Below are 23,598 nucleotides of genomic sequence, written 5' to 3' on the forward strand. Positions count from 1 at the left end.
ATACTGTTGGAATGGGATACCTAGTTTTTTAAACGTCATTTAAAAAGATCACGTGAGCTGCTCAAAAACATGTCATGGTGACCATAAATTGAAGATAGATGCTCTTTAGCATTGTTATCAGCCACTGTCCTTTAGATCTATGAAATTATTTTTTAGCAACTTCTATTTCTTTCTCTTATTGCACTTAAAACACACAGGCAGAACAGAGGAAAAAATGAAACATATTTGACAAAGTATAAATTATAGCATGAAATTATAGGCTACCAATGATTCCTGACAAGGCCAGAGAGTCAGAGGAAACATGGTGGTAAAAATTCAGTTGCAAATCAATGTGTTCTGTGCTATTTGGAATTTTTCCAAGTCCAAACGTTGCTTGGCTTAAAGCACAATGTGTAAGGACTGAGAAGTGATGATCACAGACAGTATAAACTAGAATGTTACAAATAGGGGAGAGAGACAGAGAGAGAAAGGGTGGGGGGGAGAGAGAGAGAGAGAAACAGGAAGAAGGCCATTGGGGTGAAGTTCTGAGACTCCTCATGTTTCTTATTGCCACTTTGGTTCTACTGGATGGAAGTCTAGGGAAGTTCCAAACACAGAGGATCAAAATATTCTGAGGACAATATTCATGATCCATAGAATGCTGAGAATGTGGGTTTTAGTATCACTTTAGGGAACCTCTGCTTTTCCCTAAAGTATCACTTTAGGGAACCTCTGCTTTTCCCTAAAGTATCACTTTAGGGAACCTCTGCTTTTCCCTAAAGTATCACTTTAGGGAACCTCTGCTTTTCCCTAAAGTATCACTTTAGGGAACCTTTTTTATAAAGAAGAAATCTTTCCTGCCCTGTTTCTTGCTTGCTATGTAGACAAGTGTAAGGAAGTACCTGGTGAGTGGAAAGAAGTAGGACCTTTGGGTTAAATTACAGTCAGAACATTTTGAGAATGCATCTTACACAAATGGTCACCACATGCTATGCTCTCTGAAAATGTGGCCATGAAATTATGTTCTTGCAGACCTCATATTTGAAAATCTGTCTTTTTGACAATTTTCTTAAAAGCTATGGTACAGGTTAGGAACAGGATAATCATTTAGGAGAAGAGGTTTTAAGCTTGGAAATCTGTAACCCTAGAATTGTATTTTTATTTTATTTTTTATTTTTAGAGTATCAGCCAGAAACTAAGTTCTATGTGCTAGATAGTTTAAATTTCTATAGGCATTATAAGAATGAGGCAGAAACAACTGAGCTATTAAATTTTAAAATGTTATTAAGGTCAGTAGATATCTTCAACTGGATCTGTGTTTGAGAATTGAGAATTGAGATGACTTTTATAGTCATAAGAAATAATAAAGAATGTATTACGAAAGCTATTACTGTTTTAGGACTTGTTTTTTGTTTTTGTTTTTATTTTTTTAAAAAAAGGAAGAAAGAAAGAAAACCAGGGGGTTCACAGCATGTCACAGGGGCCTCTCTCATGAACTCAATTTGCTGAAGTGTGAAATTCAGCATAACTGGCTCCACCCAAAGAAGTCAGTATTTAGTCCATTCCTAAATACTGGAGGAGCTTATTAGAATTGCATCTTACCTAGAAATAGTTCCACAGCATGATATCTAAGAAAGACACTGGAGCAAAGCTCCTGCACACTGTGGAGGAAGTTATTGGAAGTTAATGGAAATTATTTTTGTGTTTTCTGAAATAGGTAGAGGAAAAAGAAGTGGAGGGAAAGAGAAAATGCTACCCTCCAACAAACACGTACAGTTAAGGTGAATCCTTGAAGAGTTTACAGTGAGATTGAAAGGGCTCTCATTGATATTTCTCCCCAAACAATACATCTTTACATGATATAAGGGTTTCTTAAATATATTACCAGCCTCTTGGAGCCGCACCTGAATTAGTTGACTGTTCTGTGTTGGAGTGTACAATGAAGGCTGTAAACACAGTGTATGCTTCTTAAATTTTCTGTCCACTGTTCATGGCTACAAAAGGATACTTTCAGAGGGGGTAAGGCTCTGCTAAAGTTGTTCTCCTTGCTTCTAATATAAAACAAAACAATAAGAACCTTTATCACAAACCTTAATAATAACCCTACTCCTACTGTAAATGGAGAGAAATGAGATGATGTTAGCTCCAAGAATTTCCAAGTCTCCTAAGAAATTTCCTAAAATCACACCATCCTGGGAACCCTATAGGATTGGGATTAGATTCAGTGGGTTTCAACATGAGCCTCATCAATAATTTTCAGATAAAATAAAAGTCTTTGGTTATCTTATTTCTTTATCTTTAGATAAAAAGAAGTCTTTAATTACACTTGAGAGTATAGAGAACACTTGATCAAGCTTTCTGCTGGTTACATATTAAAAATCCCTGGCTTGCTTATATGTGTGGTCCTAGCTTTGAAAAAGAAACATGAACAAAACTGTGCTCCTATTTAACTTCACGTTTATGCTCAAAATACGCACTTATTTTACAAAAAAAAAAAAAAAAATTAGGGTTGATTCAAGAGGCAGATTTCCAGCTTGCAGTATGTTATCTAGAAAAACACAAATTCTCCAGGGAGCCGTTGTAAGCTACCCCCTTTTCAGTGTTTGTGCTAATGGATGGATCTTACCCAAGCTTGGAACACACTGTGAGTCTATTGGTGGCAGGTCACTATTTAGCACCCACTGAGAAGGTGAAGCTACATATTTAAGTTTTGTTTATATGCACATGTCACAGACAAAAGGTTCCTAGACAAGAATTTTTTAAAAACTTATCTGTCCCACAGCCTTTATTAAAAGGATTTTTTTGAAAGTGATAACCAAACTGCCTGAAAAATTTGTGTACTGGAAGATATGAATCAAAAAGGGATGGACCATAGTTCTTTATCTTTTCTCCCCTTGCCCCTCCCAAGAGTAATAGCAAGAATAGAATAGTAATAGAAAAAATATTTCGTGTCTCTATAATTTTACGCATAAAGTATTTTAGATAGATTTCAGGGAGTGGCCCCTGTACTTTTTCATAACAAAACAAAACCCAGAAGATGGTCAGAGGAGAACCACAGTACAGTTCGTTTAGATCAGGCCTACCAATTTATCAGAATAGAGAAAGAAGAAATGTAATCTAAGAGTGATTTCTTCAGCTCTGTGTCTATATAGGCGGACATTTTGATGACCATTCAGCCAGATTCCCACAGTGCTCTGGGTGTCAGCCCTTACCTATGGAACCAAATCATTAGTGACATTTCCCAATGAGGAAGCCAAGGGGTTCACTAGGCAAGCGACCACACTGACTGGCACCATCTCTCGTTTTTATCATTGCAGTTTTAGGGGAGCCTGGGGAACCTCCTTCATTTCTAATTTTGGCAGAAGCACAGAATGAGAAAGCATGAGTACAGGTTGTGGGGGTGGCGGGTGGAAAGGTGGACACCAGAAGGAGGCTCATTAAATAAGAGAGATATTTTTAATACTGACAGAGAGACCAAAGGTTTGCTTATCTTGACAGATTAACATGTAAACCCTAAAAAACATCCTCACCAGTCTTTACCTGAAGAAAATATACAGGATACCCTCTTATTGTATACCCACATCACAAAAATGCCACAGGGATGTTGAGACTCAGAGGAATTCTCTATGTATTTGGGTGACATGGACAGACATTTCAATTAGTCCCTGTAGATTTAAGATCTCTTAATGCAAGATAAGTTCTGCAGCATGGCTTTTGGGTTTTCAAGGTGTTTAAATGAAAAAAAAAAAAAACTATTTAAAGACATCAGCAGGGGGTTAATGGAAGCTTTGATAAAGTTTCTCTGGATCTTTTCATTGATGTTCAGTTGCAGACTGGTTTCTGGAGACCCGTCTGGCTCCTCTGGGGAGACAGTAATTAATTGAGCCAGTTGGAGTGACAACTAGATAATTTAGAAGCCCATTGGAAACCCTTGCTAGCCCTGCCCTGCCCATTTCTCATCTCAGCCAGGCACTTATTTTTTAAATCTCTTGATGGCTTCTCCAGAGGGTGTAAAAGTTGGTGCTTAGTGTTCGATGGAACAAGCACAACACTGAGAGATGAGAAACAAACCAGAATTAGGCTGTCAAGTGATTACTGGTGAATGAATTTCCCTTCTTACAAATGAATATGCATATATCTTTCTGTAGGAGCAAAAGGAAAGGACTCAGGAAAAATAGTGTTCTCAGTCCTGGGTGTATACATAAAGACTTCATTTTCTTAGAGTGGAATATTCACATCTTTTTTAAAAAAATGCAATCTAACTTTTGCTTATATGCAATAATTACCACTACGCTCTATAGACATACTATTTGTCTGTGCTATTCAGTCGACCTTGAAAAGTTGGATAATTTAGTAGGCTCTTTTGGCAGGCTTTTATTTTTTTTCTCCTCACCAGGACTTGTGGCACCCACCCCGAATACAAATTCACAGACACTGGTGCCACACACAAGAGGCTGAGCCATTGTATATCTGCTGGTTTATTTTATTTTTAATTAAGATCATAATTAGTGAGTATGCTTATTAATTATAGTGGTAGCAACAGTATTCTGGAAATGAAATTCTTTTCAGTATAAGGTTAGAATCAAGAGACTGTTTCTTAAAAAAAAAAAAAAAAAGTACCGCATGTTGTTTTTAAATGTGCATTTCATAGGCCTTATGAAGTAAACCAGTATCCCACGGCTAGACCAGAGCTATTAATGAGAAAACCACAGCCTGGCTCCTCTGAAGCTCACTGTGTGCTTGCTTGGGCCTATAATTACCAGGCACAGAAAGGACTCTCCAACCAGCTACCGATTCCCTACTAACAACTGAGGATGCGCAAACAAAGTTTCAGCAAAATCTCTCAGTGGAATTGCTTTGTTGTCTGTTTGAAGGATTTCAAAATGAATCTCTAGGAGTCCTTCATTTTCTCGATTTCACTAGTACCATCATTTGTTTTTCCTTTAAATTTCTTAGGGGTAAGGAAAAATAACACGATTTACTGGAGATTGAAGGCAAGCATGAAATCATCTCGGAGAGAAGATAAGGCACAGGAGCAGAGCATAGAATTATTATTATTTTGAGATCGAGTCTCACTCTGTCGTCCAGGCTAGAATGCAGTGGCAAGATCTCGGCTCACTGCAGCCTCCACCTCCTGGGTTCAAGCAATTCTCGTGTGCCTCAGTCTCCTGAGTAGCTGGGATTACAGGCGTGCACCACAACACCCATCTAATTTTGGTATTTTTAGTAGAGATGGGTTTTTGCCATGTTGGTTAGGCTGGTCTTGAACTCTTGGGCTCAAGTGATCCACTCGCCCTAGCCTCCCAAAGTGCTGGGATTACAGGCGTGAGCCGCTGCACCAGGCTAACATAGAATTATTTAAAAAGAAAATTGCTGTCAGCAACTATAGGACCTAGGCAATAGTGTGAAGAATGCATACTTTAAAGAGAACCAGAATATCAGTGAAGCATGTCCCACATAATCCATTTAAATCTGAGTGCCAATGGGAAAAGATTTGTGGTTCAAGAAAGCAAAGTTATGACTGAAATCCTAATTATTTTAGTTAATTTTTTTTCTGAGTCAAAATCTTTACAAAATAAGGTGTCTTGCCAAATGGAAAGATTGTTTCAGATGTGAGATTTACCTAAATGTTACCCATCACATCCTTTGCCAAGCAATGTTCCACAAATGATACCAGTATTTCAATAGCTTCTCAACCTTGTTCTTACTGGTCTCCTTTCTTGATTTAATACTCCAGAGCAGATCAGCAAACATTTTGTGTCAGCAGTGAGATAGGGCCCATGTTCGCTTTGCCGGACATTTGCCCTCTGTTGCAGCTACTCAACTATGCCATTGTCACGTGAAAACACTCTTACACAATATATAAACACATGAGTGGGAATTTGTTCCAGTAAAACTTTATTTATGAATGCCAATACTTGAATTTTATATAATTTCCAAATGTCACAAAATATTATTCTGTTTTTTATTATGTTGAACCCATTAGAAATATAAAAGCCAATATTCGTGGGTTGTCCCAATCTGGAGGATTGGATTTGGCCCTTGGGCCATAGCTTGCTGACTCCTGCTTTAGGGCACTAAAGGAAGCAAACATTTGTGCCTTAAAAATATCATCATTTGGCCAGGCGAGGTGGCTCACACCTGTAATCCCAGAACTTTGGGAGGCTGAAGCAGATGGATGCACTTGAGGCCAGGTATTTGAGACCAGCCTGGGCAACATGGAAAACCCCATCTCTACTGAAAAATAGAAAACTTAGCTGGATGTGGTGGCACATGCCTCTCATGTGGAGGCATGAGAATCACTGGAACCTGGGATGCAGTGGTTGCATGAACCGAGATCACATCATCTAATTTAGGTTTAGTATTCCAAAACAATTCTCAGAATCAGCAGGAATGTACTTTCTGCTTGTCCCTTTGATCTCAGACCACAACTCAGGTCCACTCCAGAGGTGCCCCTCATACCTAACTGTGGGCCAGAACCACTCACTGTCACAACCTGTCTTTCAACACCTTCATTTCAGGCCAAAACTGGACTTCCCGACATCTCATCTTTCTCCCTTGTCCTTTCTGTTTTTAGGGATGATTACACAATAGTCTTGTTGTCTGACAATTGCATTTATCTCAACATAGTCAGAGGCAGATTTTTATTTACCGAAGCTAAAGAAGTTTGTATGGACCCTTTCTGAAGCTCTGTTCCTAGTCTGACATTTGTAATTTTGTAGGGTTTTATGTTTTCACCCTTAATCACACAGTAGTTGTTTAAGCTTTAAACTCCACAAAGTCTGGCTCTGCCATGCCTACAGCATATTACCTAAATTGATTGCTGTAAGATTTTCCCCTTTCTCCCACCATTTTCTTGAAGCTTTCCTCTTACTATCTAGAAGACAGGTAGCAATTATACCCAGTGGGGATGAGAATTCCCACTGTTCTCCATTATCCCACTCAAATAACATAATATGTCTAATTAAAAGATGGCAGAGAGAGAAAGAATGGGAACTTACCAGTTGAATAATAAAAGACAGTGTGCCTCTTACACTTAGTTATTTCTTTTCTTTATTCATTATTTTGGTTTTATTAAATTTATCATTACTTGACAAAGAGAGTTAACTGATTTGATTTTACTGTAAATAAATGTTAATCAACAAACAGATGGAACTGTACAATGACTACATGTGGCACAGTGGCATTATAATGAGGTGTAATCCCACTTGCTATTTTACTATTATTTTGCAGTTAATGCTTAATTGTCCAACCCTAGAGAACAAGGTCAGCCTAACAAGCAGCTCCCGTTCATCTGATGGCAAAACAGCTACAACAGGATTCATGAGGGGCCTTGAAAGGCCCTTTACAACTGCCTGTTCTCTCAGAACAGTAATGGGAGCATCATGCTCTCAGCAAGCGGCAGTGGAGCCAGAGAAATGTGGAATCTTCCCTATGTGTTCAGCCACAGGCCAGCTCAAGCAAAGGCCAGTTGGCTATGGAACCCTGAAATGGTGGGCACTGCTATGAAGTCTGTTCTTAAAAACTATTGCTAGAACAGAGTTTTTCAGCCTTAGCACTATGGACCAGAAAATTCTTCATTGCGGAGGATAGGGGATGCTGTGTTGTGAATTATAAGATGTTTATCAGCCTGCCTGGCTTCTACCCACTAGATGCAACCGCACCAAAAATTGCCTCTAGACATTGCCCATTAGGGGTAGGAGCAGAAATCAACCCCAATTTAGAACATCTGTTCACTATCTTACTGTTTTCCCCCCGCAATGTAAATCCCTTGGCAAGGCAAGGAATTGGAGAGAAGGAGGGCAGGCAGAATTCAGGTGATAATTCTGCTGAAGCATTTTGAGAATGTTTTCCCACTCTTAGAATTGCATTGAGAGACCGTTTCTAAACATGTTAGAAGAATAAGCCTTACTTCTTCAGGTTCATAGCCCACAGCTCAAGGTTACATACTTAGAATCATAGAATTTTGAAACGGAAAAGATCTTAGAGATTAGCTGGTTTAAATAATTATGTAATGCATCAAATATTTTAACTCCTCCAAACTAAGCATGCTACAGATGTTTGTTTGTCACTAGGACACCATAGCTGTGCTAGAGAGAGATGACCAGATCTTTCCATTATGAAGTATCTAGAATAGCATCACATGCAAAGTAAAAATAAAAAATGGACAACACTGGCCCTGGGTGCAATTTGGGGTGAGGAGGGAACACCATTCATGGGGGTTGGGTCCATAATGATTTAAAACGCCAGAATATGGTCCAGCCTCACAGCTAGAAAACCAAGCAAAGGCGATGGGAGATGAACGGCAAAAAACCGTTCAGAGATATTAAGCTACTGCTGGCTGCCATCACAGCCTTTTTAACAAAAAAAAATATTCACAGGTCTGTTGCTTGGCCAGAAAACCTTGTTTCATTTATACAGTATTTCTCCCTCCTAGTGACACATCCTGTATTCATTTGCCTGAGATGGTCCACTTAAGTAAAAGTAAACCAAAGGAAAGCCATCCAGAAAACAAATCACCCAGCAGTTTGCTTATCCATTTTTCATAAACATCAGGACTATCTGCTTCTAAACAAAAGACAAAACAGTTGCTACAGGATGAAAGATGAAGGAAACTGGAATCTCATTTTCCTCCTTGTGGCCTGTAATGTAGAAAAGTAACTTTTGGGGGAGCTCCAAGAGCCTCCTCTTCTCCAATTTTACTGGGTACGACTTCAGCTGGAAAAAGTAACACCCCCACCCTTACTCTTTTCCCACCTCTTCCCTTCATTGTTTCTGGCATGGGGGTGAGGCTGGGAGTGACTCATCTCATTAGAGAATTTGGGAAAAGTACTGTGTCCTCAGCTCCACCCACTCTCAGACCTGTCTATCTGCCTATCTGCCTATCTGCCTACCTGTCTGCCTGCACAGAGTGTCCTTCCAACAACCTTAGCAGGGCAGGCAGAGAGGCTGCAGGTAGCCAGCTGGGCTGCAAGTGTCACTGAAGCAAGCCCTTTTGGCCACAGATATAAAACTCACATCCTTACATCAGCTTATCAGCAAAAAGCTGACAGACATTCAGATTTCCTTTGTCTTCTGTGTCAACTGGTTTTCAACCCAGAAGGGGAGCAAAAGGGTATTTATTAACCCCCTAAGACCCCAGGAGTAAGATTTGGGTTAGGATTGTTTAAATAACCTTGTGAGAGCACAGGCCCATTCACACCACATTCTACAATTAAATGATCAAAGCCCAGTTCAATCTCCATCTCCATGCCCAGATACTCACATAATCTGGTCTCATAAATGGGGAGAATGCCAAGCTGAATACATGAATGCTATTCATTATCTCCCAATTTTAAAGGAAAGCAACTTTCTACTTTCAGGAGTAGGATTCTCCCTGCTTTTTAGTACTGGCTCTGACATTAGCATGGGTGAGTCACCTCACCTTCATGGAGCTGCTCCTCAACTCTTAAAGTCTCAAAGGTGGTGAACATAGGACCCAAGAATTCTAGCAGGTTTTGCGTGATTGATTTGATTTATCATTTTTAACGTATTACTGATGAGAGAAAGAACCCTGTGAAAACAGAGCAAAGATGGAGAACCACTCACTTTTGTAGCCTCCAGGTGCTAAATGCTAACATTCATTAATTCTATGTATTCCTTATAGAGTGAGACACCATTGCCTATAGTGGTCCTCAAGGAATTTAATTTAATGAAATGATAGGAGCAATTGCAATTAGGACATAATTGTGTGTATGTAAATATGCTTAGGGGAGCTTTGATAGAGTTTACGGTTGCTACATTCACCCGAATTTTGGCCTGCATTATTAATTTGCACTACTATGAAGAAAGGGTTTGTTAATCAAAGATAAACTATCCTGATGACTTGAATTAGAGAACTTCAAATTATGATAGGATAATGAAGCAGTGCTCTGCACATATACAATTCTCTACTAAGTGAAAGCTTTCTGGCTGGCCACATAGGAGGTCTCCTTATTGAAAGATTTATTTTTAATTTTGAACAGCTTCCCAGCATTACCCTTCATGAAAATTAAAATAAGGAGCTGGAATTTTGTCCTGTTCAGCAAACCTCCTTGGCAGGACTACATGCCATGGCAAAGAAAACCTTATTGTGTCAGAGTAATTCTCTGTCTGCTTTTCTCCTAAATCTAGAAGAATTATACCTACATTTAAAATAAAACTTCATCCCACCCCACCCCACCACGCCCCCGGAAATGTTTTTGCATTTTCTTCTTTTGGAGGATTTTAGTGTGTCTTCTTTGTGCTCTCTGGACCTTTTGCCCCAGTAGGTGTTGACATAACTTCTTGGCTCAAATCCCTACGTGTACAGGGAGTCATAGAAGTCTCCCCCAAAATCTGCGGGAGCCAAGCCTGTCCTCGGCACGTCTCCCACAGGCTTTTCTCTGCCAAGGAGAATGACTTCACCTTTTACAGATGAGGCTCCAAAAGTCCATCCCTACTTTTAATTCGGTTAAGAAAATGATGTAGTGCTTGCGAATGAATAGCCAAAAAGGTAGAAGGGGGCTGCACGTAAGAATACTGATTGGATCATCAACCAGATTCTCCAGACGGTGCAGAAATCGTTCTGCATTGCATCAGCTCCTAATTCAGAGAGACCAGCAGCACCGATGCGTGTTCCCAGGATCTGTATGTAATATTTCCATTGCATTCTTCCAAAAGAGAACTAATAAAATGTTGGCAATCACAGAGTACTCATGTTTCTATCAAAAACTCCTAAATCATACTAGTCTTTGTAGAAAAATAAAACTAATGACTGCTAACAGTGTTCACAACCTAAAAATTCAGAATTAAAAGACAAAGGCCTAGCTGGATGACCCATTCACATTAGATATTTTAAAAGACTGTTCGCATTTGCAGAGCTGAAGATACATTCCGGTAAGCCTTGCCATTCTAGCCCCTGCTCAAAACCTTCCCCAAGTCTTCACTTTTTATTTATTCCAAAGAGTTCAGGGCAAAATGGAAAAATAATGGCTTTGGATTGGGACACTGGAATAGTTTTCACTTATAGGATCAATTAGTACAGATATTTTACTAAACTATTGAGTGCACTTACTGAAACATTCATTTAAAAGAAAAGTGCAGTTAGAGGCAATAGGATTGTTGGCAATTTATAATCCTTTTCTGGCGATGTTTTCTATCCCAAGAGCCTCACAAAGAATAAGCCACTCTAACTCTGTTTCCCTTCTCCTCTCTAACTCTCCAGAAATAAAAAAGCCGGCAATGTAAAACTCCTGGAGGGGTGGTAACTTTTTCAGGGAAGGAATACAGATGAGTAAGTCAGAAGTGAAAGCCTAGAAACCTAGATTTTCAAAATATTTGATACTCAAGATTTCATGACAGTTCTGCGATGAACTCAGTAGAAACACTTCATGAACAGGAAATGTTTTCTAGTCATCTGTATTAGCAGAAAGTGATGTAGGAATTGGAGGAGACTGGCCGCCCCACCCTCCGCCCCACCCTCCCAGCCCCCACGTCAATCAAGAAATCAACTATAAAAGTAGCTGCAATCACGCCTGTAATCCCAGCCCTTTGGGAGGCCAAGGTGGGCGGATCACAAGGTCAGGAGTTTGAGACCAGCCTGGTCAATATGGTGAAACCCCATTTCTACTAAAAATACAAATAAAAATTAGCCAGGTATGGTGGCACCCGCCTGTAGTCCCAGCTACTCAGGAGGCGGAGGCAGAAGAATTGGTTGAACTCCAGAGATGGAGGTTGCAGTGAGCCGAGATCACGCCACTGCATTCCAGCTTGGGCGACAGAGTGAAACTCTGTCTCAAAAAGAAAAAAAGAAAAAAGTGGCCGCAAAACTATTAAGTGTCTTAAAGTAAACTTTGTTAACTATAGACACAAAGATGTACATGGAGGTTCTAGTATAGGTCCACCTAGATCATTTATAATATTTTACATTAAAGCATAAGATCAAAACTATTGCTGCTAATGCTTTTGTTAGAAAATATAACAAATACCAAAAGAGCACTCTGTATTGGTAAAAATCAATTTTATAATTGTACATAATCTATAAGTGCTCTGATGTCCAGCCATGGACATCATAATTCAAATGACTGAGATGAATCCCAAACAGCATGGAGTGACTCAGCTCACTTCAACCTCTGACTGCTGGGCTCAAGCAATCCTCCCACCTAAGCCTCCTGAGTAGCTAGGACTACAGGTTTGCATCACCATGCCTAGCTAATTTTTGTATTGTTTTTGTAGAGATGGGGTTTCATCGTGTTGCCCAGTCTGGTCTTGATCAAACTCTCAGGCTCAAGTGATCCACCTGCCCTGGCCTCCCAAAGTGCTGGGATTACACGTGTAAGCCACCGTGCCCAGCCCCTAAGTATCTTTTACATTATAACGCAGCTCCTAGGCTTGATTGATTCTATTTCAATTATAGCAATTTATTATAATTCATTATTTTAAGCCTTTTCTCTATATACATTCAGATCATACAATAAAGTAGATTCAATTCCTACCTGCTTGGTTGGTGGTCACAGTGACAGAAACTGATTGGTCTGGGTTAGGGTTATATTTGGACACTCCATTCACAGCCCAGATTTCAAAGGTGTAATTGGTATGAGCTAGGAGGTCAGTGATGGAGACTTTGGTGGTCTTCAAGCCATTCTGCTGTGGGGTGTAGTGGACCCCACTTCCACAGGGTCGGCACTTGCTGGGGTCACCAGCTCCACATTTCTTGCATACCACATTATAGGAAATGTCCTGGCGGCCACCTGTATTCTGAGGGCTACTCCATTCCAAGTTCACAGATGTCTCGTTGACATTTGAAATCAAGTTCAGGGGAGCAGATGGTGGACCTGGAGAAAGAAAACCACATCATCACACCAAGAACCGAGATATCCTTTTGGAATCTCTCAGAGTTTGTATTATTTTCTGCAGCTCTCCAAAGCAAGGCAAACCCACTTGGCAAAGAAAGCAAAAAGCAAATCAAGCCAGCATAAAAGATCTTTTAAAAGAATAATATAATAGAAGGCTGTTACGTGAGTGTCATTCTCTTTCCCGCGCAAACAAACAAGGCATCAGCTGTCACTTTGAGATGTGAAGCAACTCTTCAGCAAATGGGCTCCAAGCCCAGGCTTTCCCTATGAAGTGGCAGAAAAATATCGTAATTTATCTGTTCCACCTTATCATCTAAAAAAACGAAAGTGATTCTAGTTCCCAGGGCTGTTGTGAGACTCTGATAAATTAATAGTTATATACCACTTCTGAAGGTAAATTATAATTCCTAAGTACAGCATGTCATCAATAGCAAATAAAATTAACAGAACTGTAGAAATGTGCCTCTGCAGTTCAACATGGCAGCGGAGGGTTAAGCTGTTTATGGGTAATTAGTAGGAACTGGTTTAACGCGGTTGCAGAGATGTTGAAGATACAGCTGTGGCGAGATGGCAGGGGTTTTGTTCAAGGCTCCCAGACCCCTCCTCCTGCCCTTTAACTCGTGCATTCCCAGCAACATCAAAGAGTTTCTGAAATATGGGTGATGGCAGCGGTTGTTATGAAACAGAACAACTGATCACCAACAACACAATGGTTGGTTAAAAAATAATATTAATAATAAAAAATAAGACTATAGATCATGATGAAACTCTTGTTTCTTGATGTAGATTTGTGTGTGTGTGTGTGTGTGTGTGTGTGTGTGTGATGGAGTCTCGCTCTGTCATCCAGGCTGGAGTGCAGTGGTGTGATCTCAGCTCACTGCAACTTTCACCTCCCAGGTTCAAGCGATTATCATGCCTCAGCCTCCCAAGTAGCCGAAAATACAGGTGTGTGCCACCACACCTGCTATCTTTGGCGGGGTTTGGCCATGTTGGCCAGGCTGGTCTTGAACTCCTGATTTCAAGTGATTGGCCTACCTTGGCCTCCCAAAGTGCTGGGATTACAGGTGTGAGCCACCATGCCCGGCCATGATTAGTCTTAATATGGCAAAAAAATTGTGACACAAACTGCCTTCAAGTGGAAGAATCAGTCTGGGAGAAGGGAGAGGGAATTTTCTCGGTCTGAACCAGTTCCAAAGGCTTAAAAGGTAGCTGCCACACTCAAATGAGACATATCTACTCAGTTTGACAGTTGGAAAGCTATTTCTTTCCCATTTCAGTCTTCCAAGAGATGAGCAAAATGAGTTTTAAGAAAAATTTGAGGTTTCTAGATCACTGTTATCTATACTACTTCTAATGTAATTGAAATGGCTACTTTGCAGGAAATTAGTACAAGTTTCTCAGGAAAAGAAAGTTAACAGGAGGCTTGCATGAACTTGGATGAGCTTTACCTAGTCTACCACAATGAAATATACTGTTCAAAATGCTGTTGAGATAGAATTGGAAGAGGTAACCTATAAATAAGAAATTATATTCAATATTTATTACATAGCTTGCAGTGATTAATGGCCAATTATTTTTTAGTGGTAACATTTAATAAGGGTAATTCACTCTCCTTTTCTCTTTATCCCACTTATTGAAGACTTTATTTTAACAAGGTAAGCAGGACTTCCCAAACTCCCCTCAGGACTAATTACCAACAACCTCTTTAAGCATTAAGATCAGCTCCCCATCCTGTGAAACTTAGAAAAATGCAAACCTTTAAAACATTTCACAAAAGTACTGTAAAATTTGTATTAAAGGGAAGATTACTTCACATAAGTCCTCAGAGAGAAAATACAAATTTCTTTCTTGTTTAGATTTCAAAACTGCATTTACAGTTTTTAGCATGGTAACTGGAATATAATGACAAATGAATGCTTTTTGAATAAATGAAGTATATAAAATCACCGACTCTAAGAGCTACATAGGATGTTAAAATCCTTTGGACAAATACCCTTATTTTAAAGATGAGGAAGCTGAGATCTGGAAAGCAAATCTAATAATACTGAAAGTTCATGCAATCTAATTCGTGACAGAATTTGACTGAAATCCAAAAGTACTATCTGCCATTTGGAGTTATTTTTATTCCACCACGTGATCCTCACTAAAGGTATAATCATAACAAAATGAAAAATTTCAGCCAGTTTGAGAAGGCAAACATGGAGGTGGCAGTGCGCTATCTTCAGCCCTGTTTTAATTCTGTAATGCTTGCCACCATAGTGAAATCCATTACTAGTCTGCGGCTGAAGCTGACCATGGCTTGGTTCATAAAATGGGTCAGTCATTGGTTCTTCTTTTGCTGTGACTTCCAGGGTTAAATAAGAGTGACTCTGAAATCCATTAACCTCCTTGCCAAGGTTCCTGGTCCACTTTCACATGGGAAAATGTGACACAATGAATCAAGCACCACAGAAGCAAAAAGTCAGTAATTAGTATGTAGGACGGGGCACGGCAGTGTCTAAACAGAGAAGAAATGGAGCAGAAAACTAAATGGTTTCAGGACTCAGAGATATAGCACTTCCACGTGGAAAAAAAATGACAAAGATGCTGCAGGATTTCAAAATGGAGGGCTGGCACGAAAACACGTGCTAAGCTAGGGCAGCCTTCTTCCTGTGGGCAGCGATTCTGAAGGAAGGCTCTGGGTTGGATGCTCAAGACTGAGAATTAGGCAAATTCAAGTTCAGTGCTGGTGAATCGCACTGCGTATGTTTTATGCTTTGCTATCATAGAGAGTGACAGCTTTGTGGGGACACCGTCGCTGCCTCGAAATTGGAGTATAGCGAAGTCATATGATAGAGGGGAAAACAAAGCATAGGAAATCCATCCAATATGACTATGATGTTGGTCTGGAAAAAAACCTGGGAGAGGACACATGCTTTACAAATTAAAATCATAATGGTGGTATGCTGTGCTTGTGGGATTGTGGTTTCTTTTTTTTTTTAAACTCCTGCCAATTAAAAGATTACAAATATATAAGTGTGTTTCTCATTTAAAGGGAGGGCCCATCTCCTCTTTAGGAATAAAAGTATTCTATTCTCAAGACATTGAGAAACAAATGTGGGCTTGAATACAGCCAAAAGCCAATCTGGGCCTGTAGTTATACCGAACTGCAGCATCTTAGTAAACAATTACCTACAGAGATGGCTAAAAAGAAGAGAAAACTGGTATTCTGAGTAATCTGAGCTCTCTTTTAATAAATACAAGGCATCCAGAAGTAAAAAAACCTAACTCCGATTATTTTCTCTTTCGTTTATGTAAGTATTGTGTCTGGCTATTTAGAAGCAATTAAATTTCTGACACAGTGATTGCCTTTGTCATCAGAAATATGTCCACCTGTGAGTAAGTCTCCAATTACAAATACGAGGTTTATAACAAAAAAGGGCTAACTGTTCTACTTGTTCTAATTTTCTAGTCTCCACATCTGAATCAACCTACTGAGTACATACACCCATCGCGTAGCTTGAGGGTCATTGTGAATGGCAAGATTTTATTGTTTTCAAAACTACCCACTACTAGCCTCAATACAGGACTGGCATAACACCAGTCCTTATGCTTATGTCATTGTTTGACATTTCAGTTCCTTATTTCCTTTCCCGCCTTGTTTGTAACGTATAATGGTGTCTTGCTACTTAGACACCATTCCACGTCTGTTTCTATCACCAGTATATGTGCTCCTCAAGAATTGATGTCTTGGCCGGGCGCAGTGGCTCACGCCTATAATCCCAGCACTTTGGGAGGCCCAAGTGGATCACCTGAGGTCAGGAGTTTAAGACTAGCCTAGCCAATATGGTGAAACCCCCGTCTCTACTAAAAATACATTTAAAAAAATTAGCCAGGCGTGCTGGCACACGTCTGTAGTCCCAGCTACTTGGGAGGCTGAGGCAGGAGAATCGCTTGAACCTGGGAGGCGGAGGTTGCAGTGGGCTGAGATCATGCCATTGCACTCCAGCCTGGGTAACAGAGTGAGACTCTGTCTCAAAATAATAATAATAATAATAATAATAATAGATGTCTTTATCACTTCCTGTTTTCTACCATGGTTCCTCGTTCAGAAATTTCAAAAAATGTTTGATAAGTCAATGAATGAATGAATGAAAAACTAATGAAGTCCTTTAATGCATCTTATACCCAGTGTTATGAAGTGTGTGAACTATGCAGCCTTCTCCGAGCCAAAGCTGTACTAGTCAACTTTTCACATACAGATTCATTAGTTTTATACCTGTGAAGTAGTAACTCAGTGTAACTAGTTTGTTTCAATTGCCTCTTTTTTTCATGGTTTAGAATTACTTTGGAAAAAGTAGAAAGGGCTATATATAAAATATTAGTGGTTACTTCTGCTGGGAGGGATTGTGAATCATTCATTTATTCAAAAAACATTTATGGTGTATCTAGTGTTTATCACCTGCTTTAGAGGAGAGAGGAAAAATATTCTTATTCATTTTGATGACTTCCTGATAGTTGCCTAGATAGTTGCAGGAATGGATAGGGAACCTAGGGAAAAAGGCAGAGACTCAAGGAAACTAAATAGGGATTATATGTGCAGTGGATGTCAGAGCAAGCACCTGCCTTGTCCTGTTTTTACAGCTGTGTAACCAGCGACGGCTGGGAATTTGAAATGTGGGTTCTATCAAATAAGGTTTTATTAAATTGGGATTGGTTATTACACTTTTCTTCCTCCACCTCGATTTCAGGAGGTGATTTACTCAGACATGAAAGCTTTATCTCTGGGGGAAAACTTTATCTCTGAAGAAGCTTAATTTTAACATTTCTAAAGGTAGATAGGTATTTTCCATATTAGTGTTTATGGAACAACAGCTTTTGCCTTTAATTTTAATTTTTTCACCCAAATCAAGACATTCTAAAATATTAGATTGGTACAAAAGTAATGGTGGTTTTTGTCATTACTTTTAATGGCAACTACTTTTGTACCAACCTAATATAAATTAATCAAATGCTGAGGTGTATTTAAGGGAACATAAACATCCTTCCTTTACGTTTTTGGTTGTATTTGTAAATTTCCCATGAAATTCACATATAAGCCCGGGATTCTCTCTGTGCCTGCACCCAAAAATGAAAATAGCATGTTCAACTAATTTAAAGTTTTCATATTTAGTATGCCCTTTACATTTGTAATATAATTTAGTGGCCCAGATATTAATGGTAATCCCAGAAATAGAAATCAAATGCAATAATCTTTAGTTTATAAATCTTTTGCACAGGGGCCAGCATAATTTCTCTGTAAAGAAATTTTATGATCTGGCCAGAAAATAAATATTTTAGGCTTTATGGGCCATCTGCTCCCTGTAGCAACTACTCAACTCTGTAATTCTGTCTCCAAAGAAGCCATAGACAATACCTTAACAAATGAGCACAGCTGTGCTCCAAGAAAACTTATTTGCAAAAATAGGTGGCCATTAAAATTGACCTTCAGACCATTTCGTGCTATTGAAAATATGATGAAAGCAAGGCATCTTCTTTTTAGGAAGATGCTCTCTGGCACCCTCAGAATTCTGCATGTAATTCTAGGGACGAAAAGCATACCCTGAGCCTATCTAAAAAGCTCAGTCCAGGAACCCCTGATTAACCTATGTATATAGCCCAGGTGACAACTCTGGCTGCTAAAGTCCAAGTTAGACCTACCTTTATTGACTAAGGAGGGAATAAAATGAGACATATGGCTTATTTCTTGAGTTTCTCATTGCTCTGAAAGAAATGGGCACTGAATTTCTTGCCATTATAGATACATTTAATGAACATCCATTCACTTCACTGGTGTGAAATACTTTCTGCATCACACAGCAAGTACCGGAGAAAGGTGCTACAATGGGTAATTATTATTTTCTAGTGGGATGTCACCTCACATTCAGTTGACAGAAGTTTGACAGCATTAAGCCCCAAAGAAACTATAGCCACATGATAGTAGATACAAAGGACTATCATATCATATTATAAAATATCACGTCATATCATGCTGTATTATAAAAGGAATCTTGATCTTCCTTTACCAACCATGTGCTCTTCTCTGGGAAAAAAAACAAGCTTCTGGAAATGAACCACATACTGTCAATGTGACATTTAAGAACGGCAATATTCCAAGCATAAAAGAAAATTCCAGTAATTCCACATATCTTAATTCTTTCCTCCCATGGATTAGACTAAAATTTAATTCTTGAGTAGTTTAGAGAACACAGTTGCTGGCTTATGTCAGGATTTAAAGTAGGCCCTTTAGGACAAGCCAGTATTTACATATCCACATGAAATCTGTGTGAGCCTTAATAATGTCATTTAAAAGCCGTCAGCCAACACTAAACCTAAAGTCAGAAATGTCTCCAGTGTGTCTATAAGTTTGGTATGAACCATTCCATGGAAAGTCCAGGTACCCTATGTACTCTACCTCACACCCAAAGTCAGAGAAAATGCATTTCTTTATTCTTACAGGAAGCAACTGAAACTTCAGTAAAAGATGAAAACCTGCTATGATAATTGCGTTTTGAAATGGGTTTGGCAGAAATGGGTTCTGCCAAAGGGCTTAAATATATGTGGATATATGGTGTAATGTGCCATATAAACCTAAAAATTCTATTTCTCATAATGACTGGAATTAAAGTGCCAACAGAATGCAAAACTGTGGAAAAAAGTAAGTCAACTTTAAAACTCACATTGTTAGCAAAATTTTGCACATGCAACTCAAAATACCTTGGAGCTGGTAGTTCTGCTCGGAATTCTCACTCCTGGCCCTTTGACTGACTGACTTCTTATCCCTGGAATAGTTCTCATTCCTGACTACTCCATACAAACTGAAATCCTCCCTTTCCCTGTCCCAATGCACCCAATTGCATCACATTTTTAAAAATTTCCTTCTTATGAGAACCTTCAATTATCTTATTCATTTGTTTGTTGTTTATATTCCCATTAGAACATAAGCTCCAGGAGAAAAGGAATCTTCTCTTTTTCAGGTTTATGAGAATATCTACAGCCTTCAGAGTAATACCTGACATCTAGTAGATACTCAATAAATATCTGCTAAATGAACAAATGAATGAATGATGATGCTTTAGCCCAGTCCAGCTCACTAATCAGAAGCATCACTACCATAGCACTATGGCTGAGCACAGTGGCTCGTGACTGTAATCCCAGAACTTTGGGAGGCCATGGTAGGTGGATGGCTTGACAAGCCTAAGAGTTCAAGATCAGCCTGGGAAACATGGTGAAACCCTGTCTCTCCAAAAATTATAAAAATTAGCCAGGTGTAGTGGCATGTTCCTGTAGTCCCAGCTACTTGGGAAGCTGAGGTGGGAGGATTGCTTGAACCTGGCAGGTGGAGGTTGCAATGAGCTGGGATCATGCCACTGTACTCTAGCCTGAGTGATGAATTGAGACCCTGTCTCAAAAAAACAAAACAAAACAAAAAAAAAAACCCACTGCCATAGCACTTTTGTATGTCACAAAAGCTAAGCAAAATAATAATAATAATAATAAAGAAAGAAAAAATGGCAATCACATGCTAAAATGTAAAAAAAAAAGAAAAGAAAGAAAGAAAATCAAGTCTGCAACCAAGGCAAGAAAATAGTTGATAGAAAAACCAAAGTCTCTGGTCTCATGTGATAAGAGTAGTTTCCAGAGCTATCACAGACATTTAATACTTAACTGATTTTTAATCGCCATTTTAAAATTCAATGCCTGGGCTATGAAATTCATTCTGGATGGGAAATGGAGCATCCCCCAAGAGCATGGGCAGAAAGGTAACTCTCCCATGATCAATGTATTTAAGCACTGCTGTCACCTCACTAAAATGCTAAGGCAACCAGTCCAACACATATCTTGGAGGAAGCAGCACCTTGGGTCTGTAGTTCCATTTCCTAAGGCTTCATTAATCATGTACAACTTTTGGACTGTCAATAGCACTTCAGCGTCTTAGCTGTAAAACCCTTCAACCCTTCAGATAAGCCTTTGTTGTTAATCTCTCTCCAGCTGAAAGACAGGTTATAAGGCAGAGTCAACAGTTGGGATGCATTACGTTTTGACTCTGAAATAAAGCCCATGCTTCCCCCGACATTTGTATATGTTGCCACCACTAATTGCTTTCTCCCACTCCTATCTGCTGTGGGTTAGTTTACATAAAGATGGCTGTTTTAAAGACATCCCTCCTGACATATATGAACAGTGCATAACCTCTTATCATGGTGGTTTATGTGTTTTTACAACAAAGACAGCCAAGCAGGGCTGTCCATGATTAAACCAGAACCTTTTGGATGCATCAATCACTTGCTGCTGTCATGAAAAATTCTTGGCTTCCTATAGAGGTTCATTTCTTGTTGTGAAACTTTCCCATAACCTATTTTTCTGGTTCTATCTCTTTTCCCATTCTCCTCTCCAGGGATCTTTGTCTTTTTTTTACTGGGTTAATTAGGGGTTTGGTTTCTTTTTATTAGGATGACTTGTTTATGGCTGAAGTGCCTTATAAATTCTCAGTTATACATAAGAAAGCTACCACGCCAAAGACCAAGAAAAGTAGAATTGAGTATTTCATTTTTAAAATTATCTAGCCTGTGCATTAATTTACTTTCCTTGCAAAGCACTTTTTTGTATCTTATTTAACAGCTGCAATCAAATCTGACAGAAATTTATTGTTCACACCAATCTGATCACCAAAAACTAAGATAAGTTCAGCAAATTGCCAAAATTAAGACAGCCAACATGCACAAAGCTGTGATCAGAAACCCTGAGTCCAAGGCTAAACAACCCTGCTTCCCTTTCATAGAGATACAAATAATATAAAGAAAATAATAACCCATAATTACAAATTCTTTTTGAGAACTGGATAGAAAGTTTCCAACTTTCTCAGTTCACCCCAGAGTTCAATTTCACCTCACTTCCCTGCCCTTCATGATGATGATGGCTAGCTAGTATTACTTCCCAGATGATCCTCTTTTATTATTTTCATGGGGATTATCTTTTCTGCCTTGTTCCTACCTTCTGTGCAAGAGAGTAGCTAGGAGTTTCTATTAAAGGTTCTTTTTCTAGGTGGAAGATCATAGGAATAGGGCGAGGGGCAATTATACCTCTATAGCAGAATCTCTCATAAATCTAAATGTTGATAGCAAAGAAGATACCCTGGGCTGAGTGTGGTGGCTCGTTTCTGTAATCCTAGCACCCTGGGAGGCTGAGGTGGGAGAATTGCTTGAGCTGGGAGGCGGAAGTTGCAGTGAGCTGAGATCGCAGCACTGGGAGACAGAGTGAGACTCTGTCTTAAAAAAAGAAAAAAGAAGATACCCTGTTCTCACCCCAGGGGATCTCAGAAAAATGTGTAATTAACCTTGTTTCATGGAAGCATGCTGTGAATAACCACTGTATGACTTCCATGCATAGTGTCAAAAATGGCATCCAGAAATGACAGGACTCGGTCAATGACAAGCCACTCTTAATTATTCAGGGTGGTAGAAAAATTGTAATAACCTGGCTAAATGGCATTGGCAGATTATTCAAGCCTTCCACTTGGGCATATATTAGTGTCCCTCGAATCTTTGCATTTTCCAGTGGAATCCATAATGGGCTGTTTATGACTATAAAATGGGGAGTATGTGGGGAAAAAAAAAGAGGAAGCTAAAACAGCATTATTTTTTTAAAAGAATTCAGTGAGATGATACCTGATCTTTATGAAATATCATGAGGCTCTTAAAATTTTGCAAACAACCAAATGGCAAATGATCAGTCTGGGGTCTATCTAGTGCCTTCGTTGAAGCTCACCTGGTGATCTTTCTCCCTCTATCTTTAATTTTCTTCAAACAAAAACCATCCACTTGGTTGTCTAGAGGCACTTTTTCCTTTTAGTAGCTAAAATGCTGAAAGGCAATCCGAAAGGAAGAAACAAGAATGTGGTATACTCACTAGCTAACATCAGATGTTGAACTACTAAGCTCTAACTGAAGCAGCAGCATACTGACGGCTGCATCTGAATCGTCCAAATGTCTTTGGTTGCTTCGATCAGTTTGTACAGTCCATGGGACAGACACATTAGCTGGCTTACCAACTAACAGGCAGCAAGACCATATGTTCTGAACTAAAAACCAATTATGTAATCTGGCAGTGGGGGAGTTGGTGTCTCAATCTGAGTTTTTGTCCTATGACAAATGGAATGCAGTATGAAACTATACTATTACGTTGCAAATTTGACAAATGACATGGAATGAGAAATTCCCCTGGAAAACTTGGATTTGAGATTTTTCATAAAAATATGTTCACGAAAATGATTGATTGCATGAATGATAAAATGGCCAGAGATCAACCAATGAATCTTCTGAAACACTTCCATTTACGACACTTTGGGAATCTTTGGCCTTTGTTCTCACTTTTCTAACTAGTCTTTCACTAGAGCTAACTGCACCCTCACTGACCTATTTCATAGAATGTATGCCTCCCCCATCATTATATGATTAGTTACTTGCAGCTCTAAAGCAAAAAGAAATATGCTTTCGGGTAGATAAAAAAAAATGTAGTTTACTTGAAACTGAAGGCTGCATTTTATCCTATGGTTTATACATCAAAGCCTCGCTCTAGACATCCCTCCCCAAATCCCTTAGCCAGACTGCTAAGCATGTAAATCTTTGGGGTAGAGAATTGAACAGAATAACAGGGGCACCTTCAAGAGCTTGTTTGAAAATGGATGTGAGATTCCCAAAATTAAAGCACTTAAAAAAATAAAAAAATAAAAAAATAAAAAAGGAAA

At 39.2% G+C, this 23,598-nt stretch overlaps 1 protein-coding gene across 2 annotated transcripts in view; it reads right to left on the reverse strand.

Moving 5' to 3' along the window:
- EPHA4 (EPH receptor A4) overlaps nt 1–23,598 on the reverse strand; it is a 154,567-nt gene that overhangs the window by 52,100 nt on the left and 78,869 nt on the right. For both annotated transcript variants that reach the window (XM_055380551.2, XM_063695238.1), the window contains exon 5: nt 12,474–12,812. In XM_055380551.2, the coding sequence (XP_055236526.1) occupies nt 12,474–12,812 (339 nt within the window). The remainder of the gene's footprint in view (nt 1–12,473; nt 12,813–23,598) is intronic.

This window comes from Gorilla gorilla, chromosome 11, assembly GCF_029281585.2.
Source record: "Gorilla gorilla gorilla isolate KB3781 chromosome 11, NHGRI_mGorGor1-v2.1_pri, whole genome shotgun sequence".
NCBI classification, from domain to species: domain Eukaryota; kingdom Metazoa; phylum Chordata; class Mammalia; order Primates; family Hominidae; genus Gorilla; species Gorilla gorilla.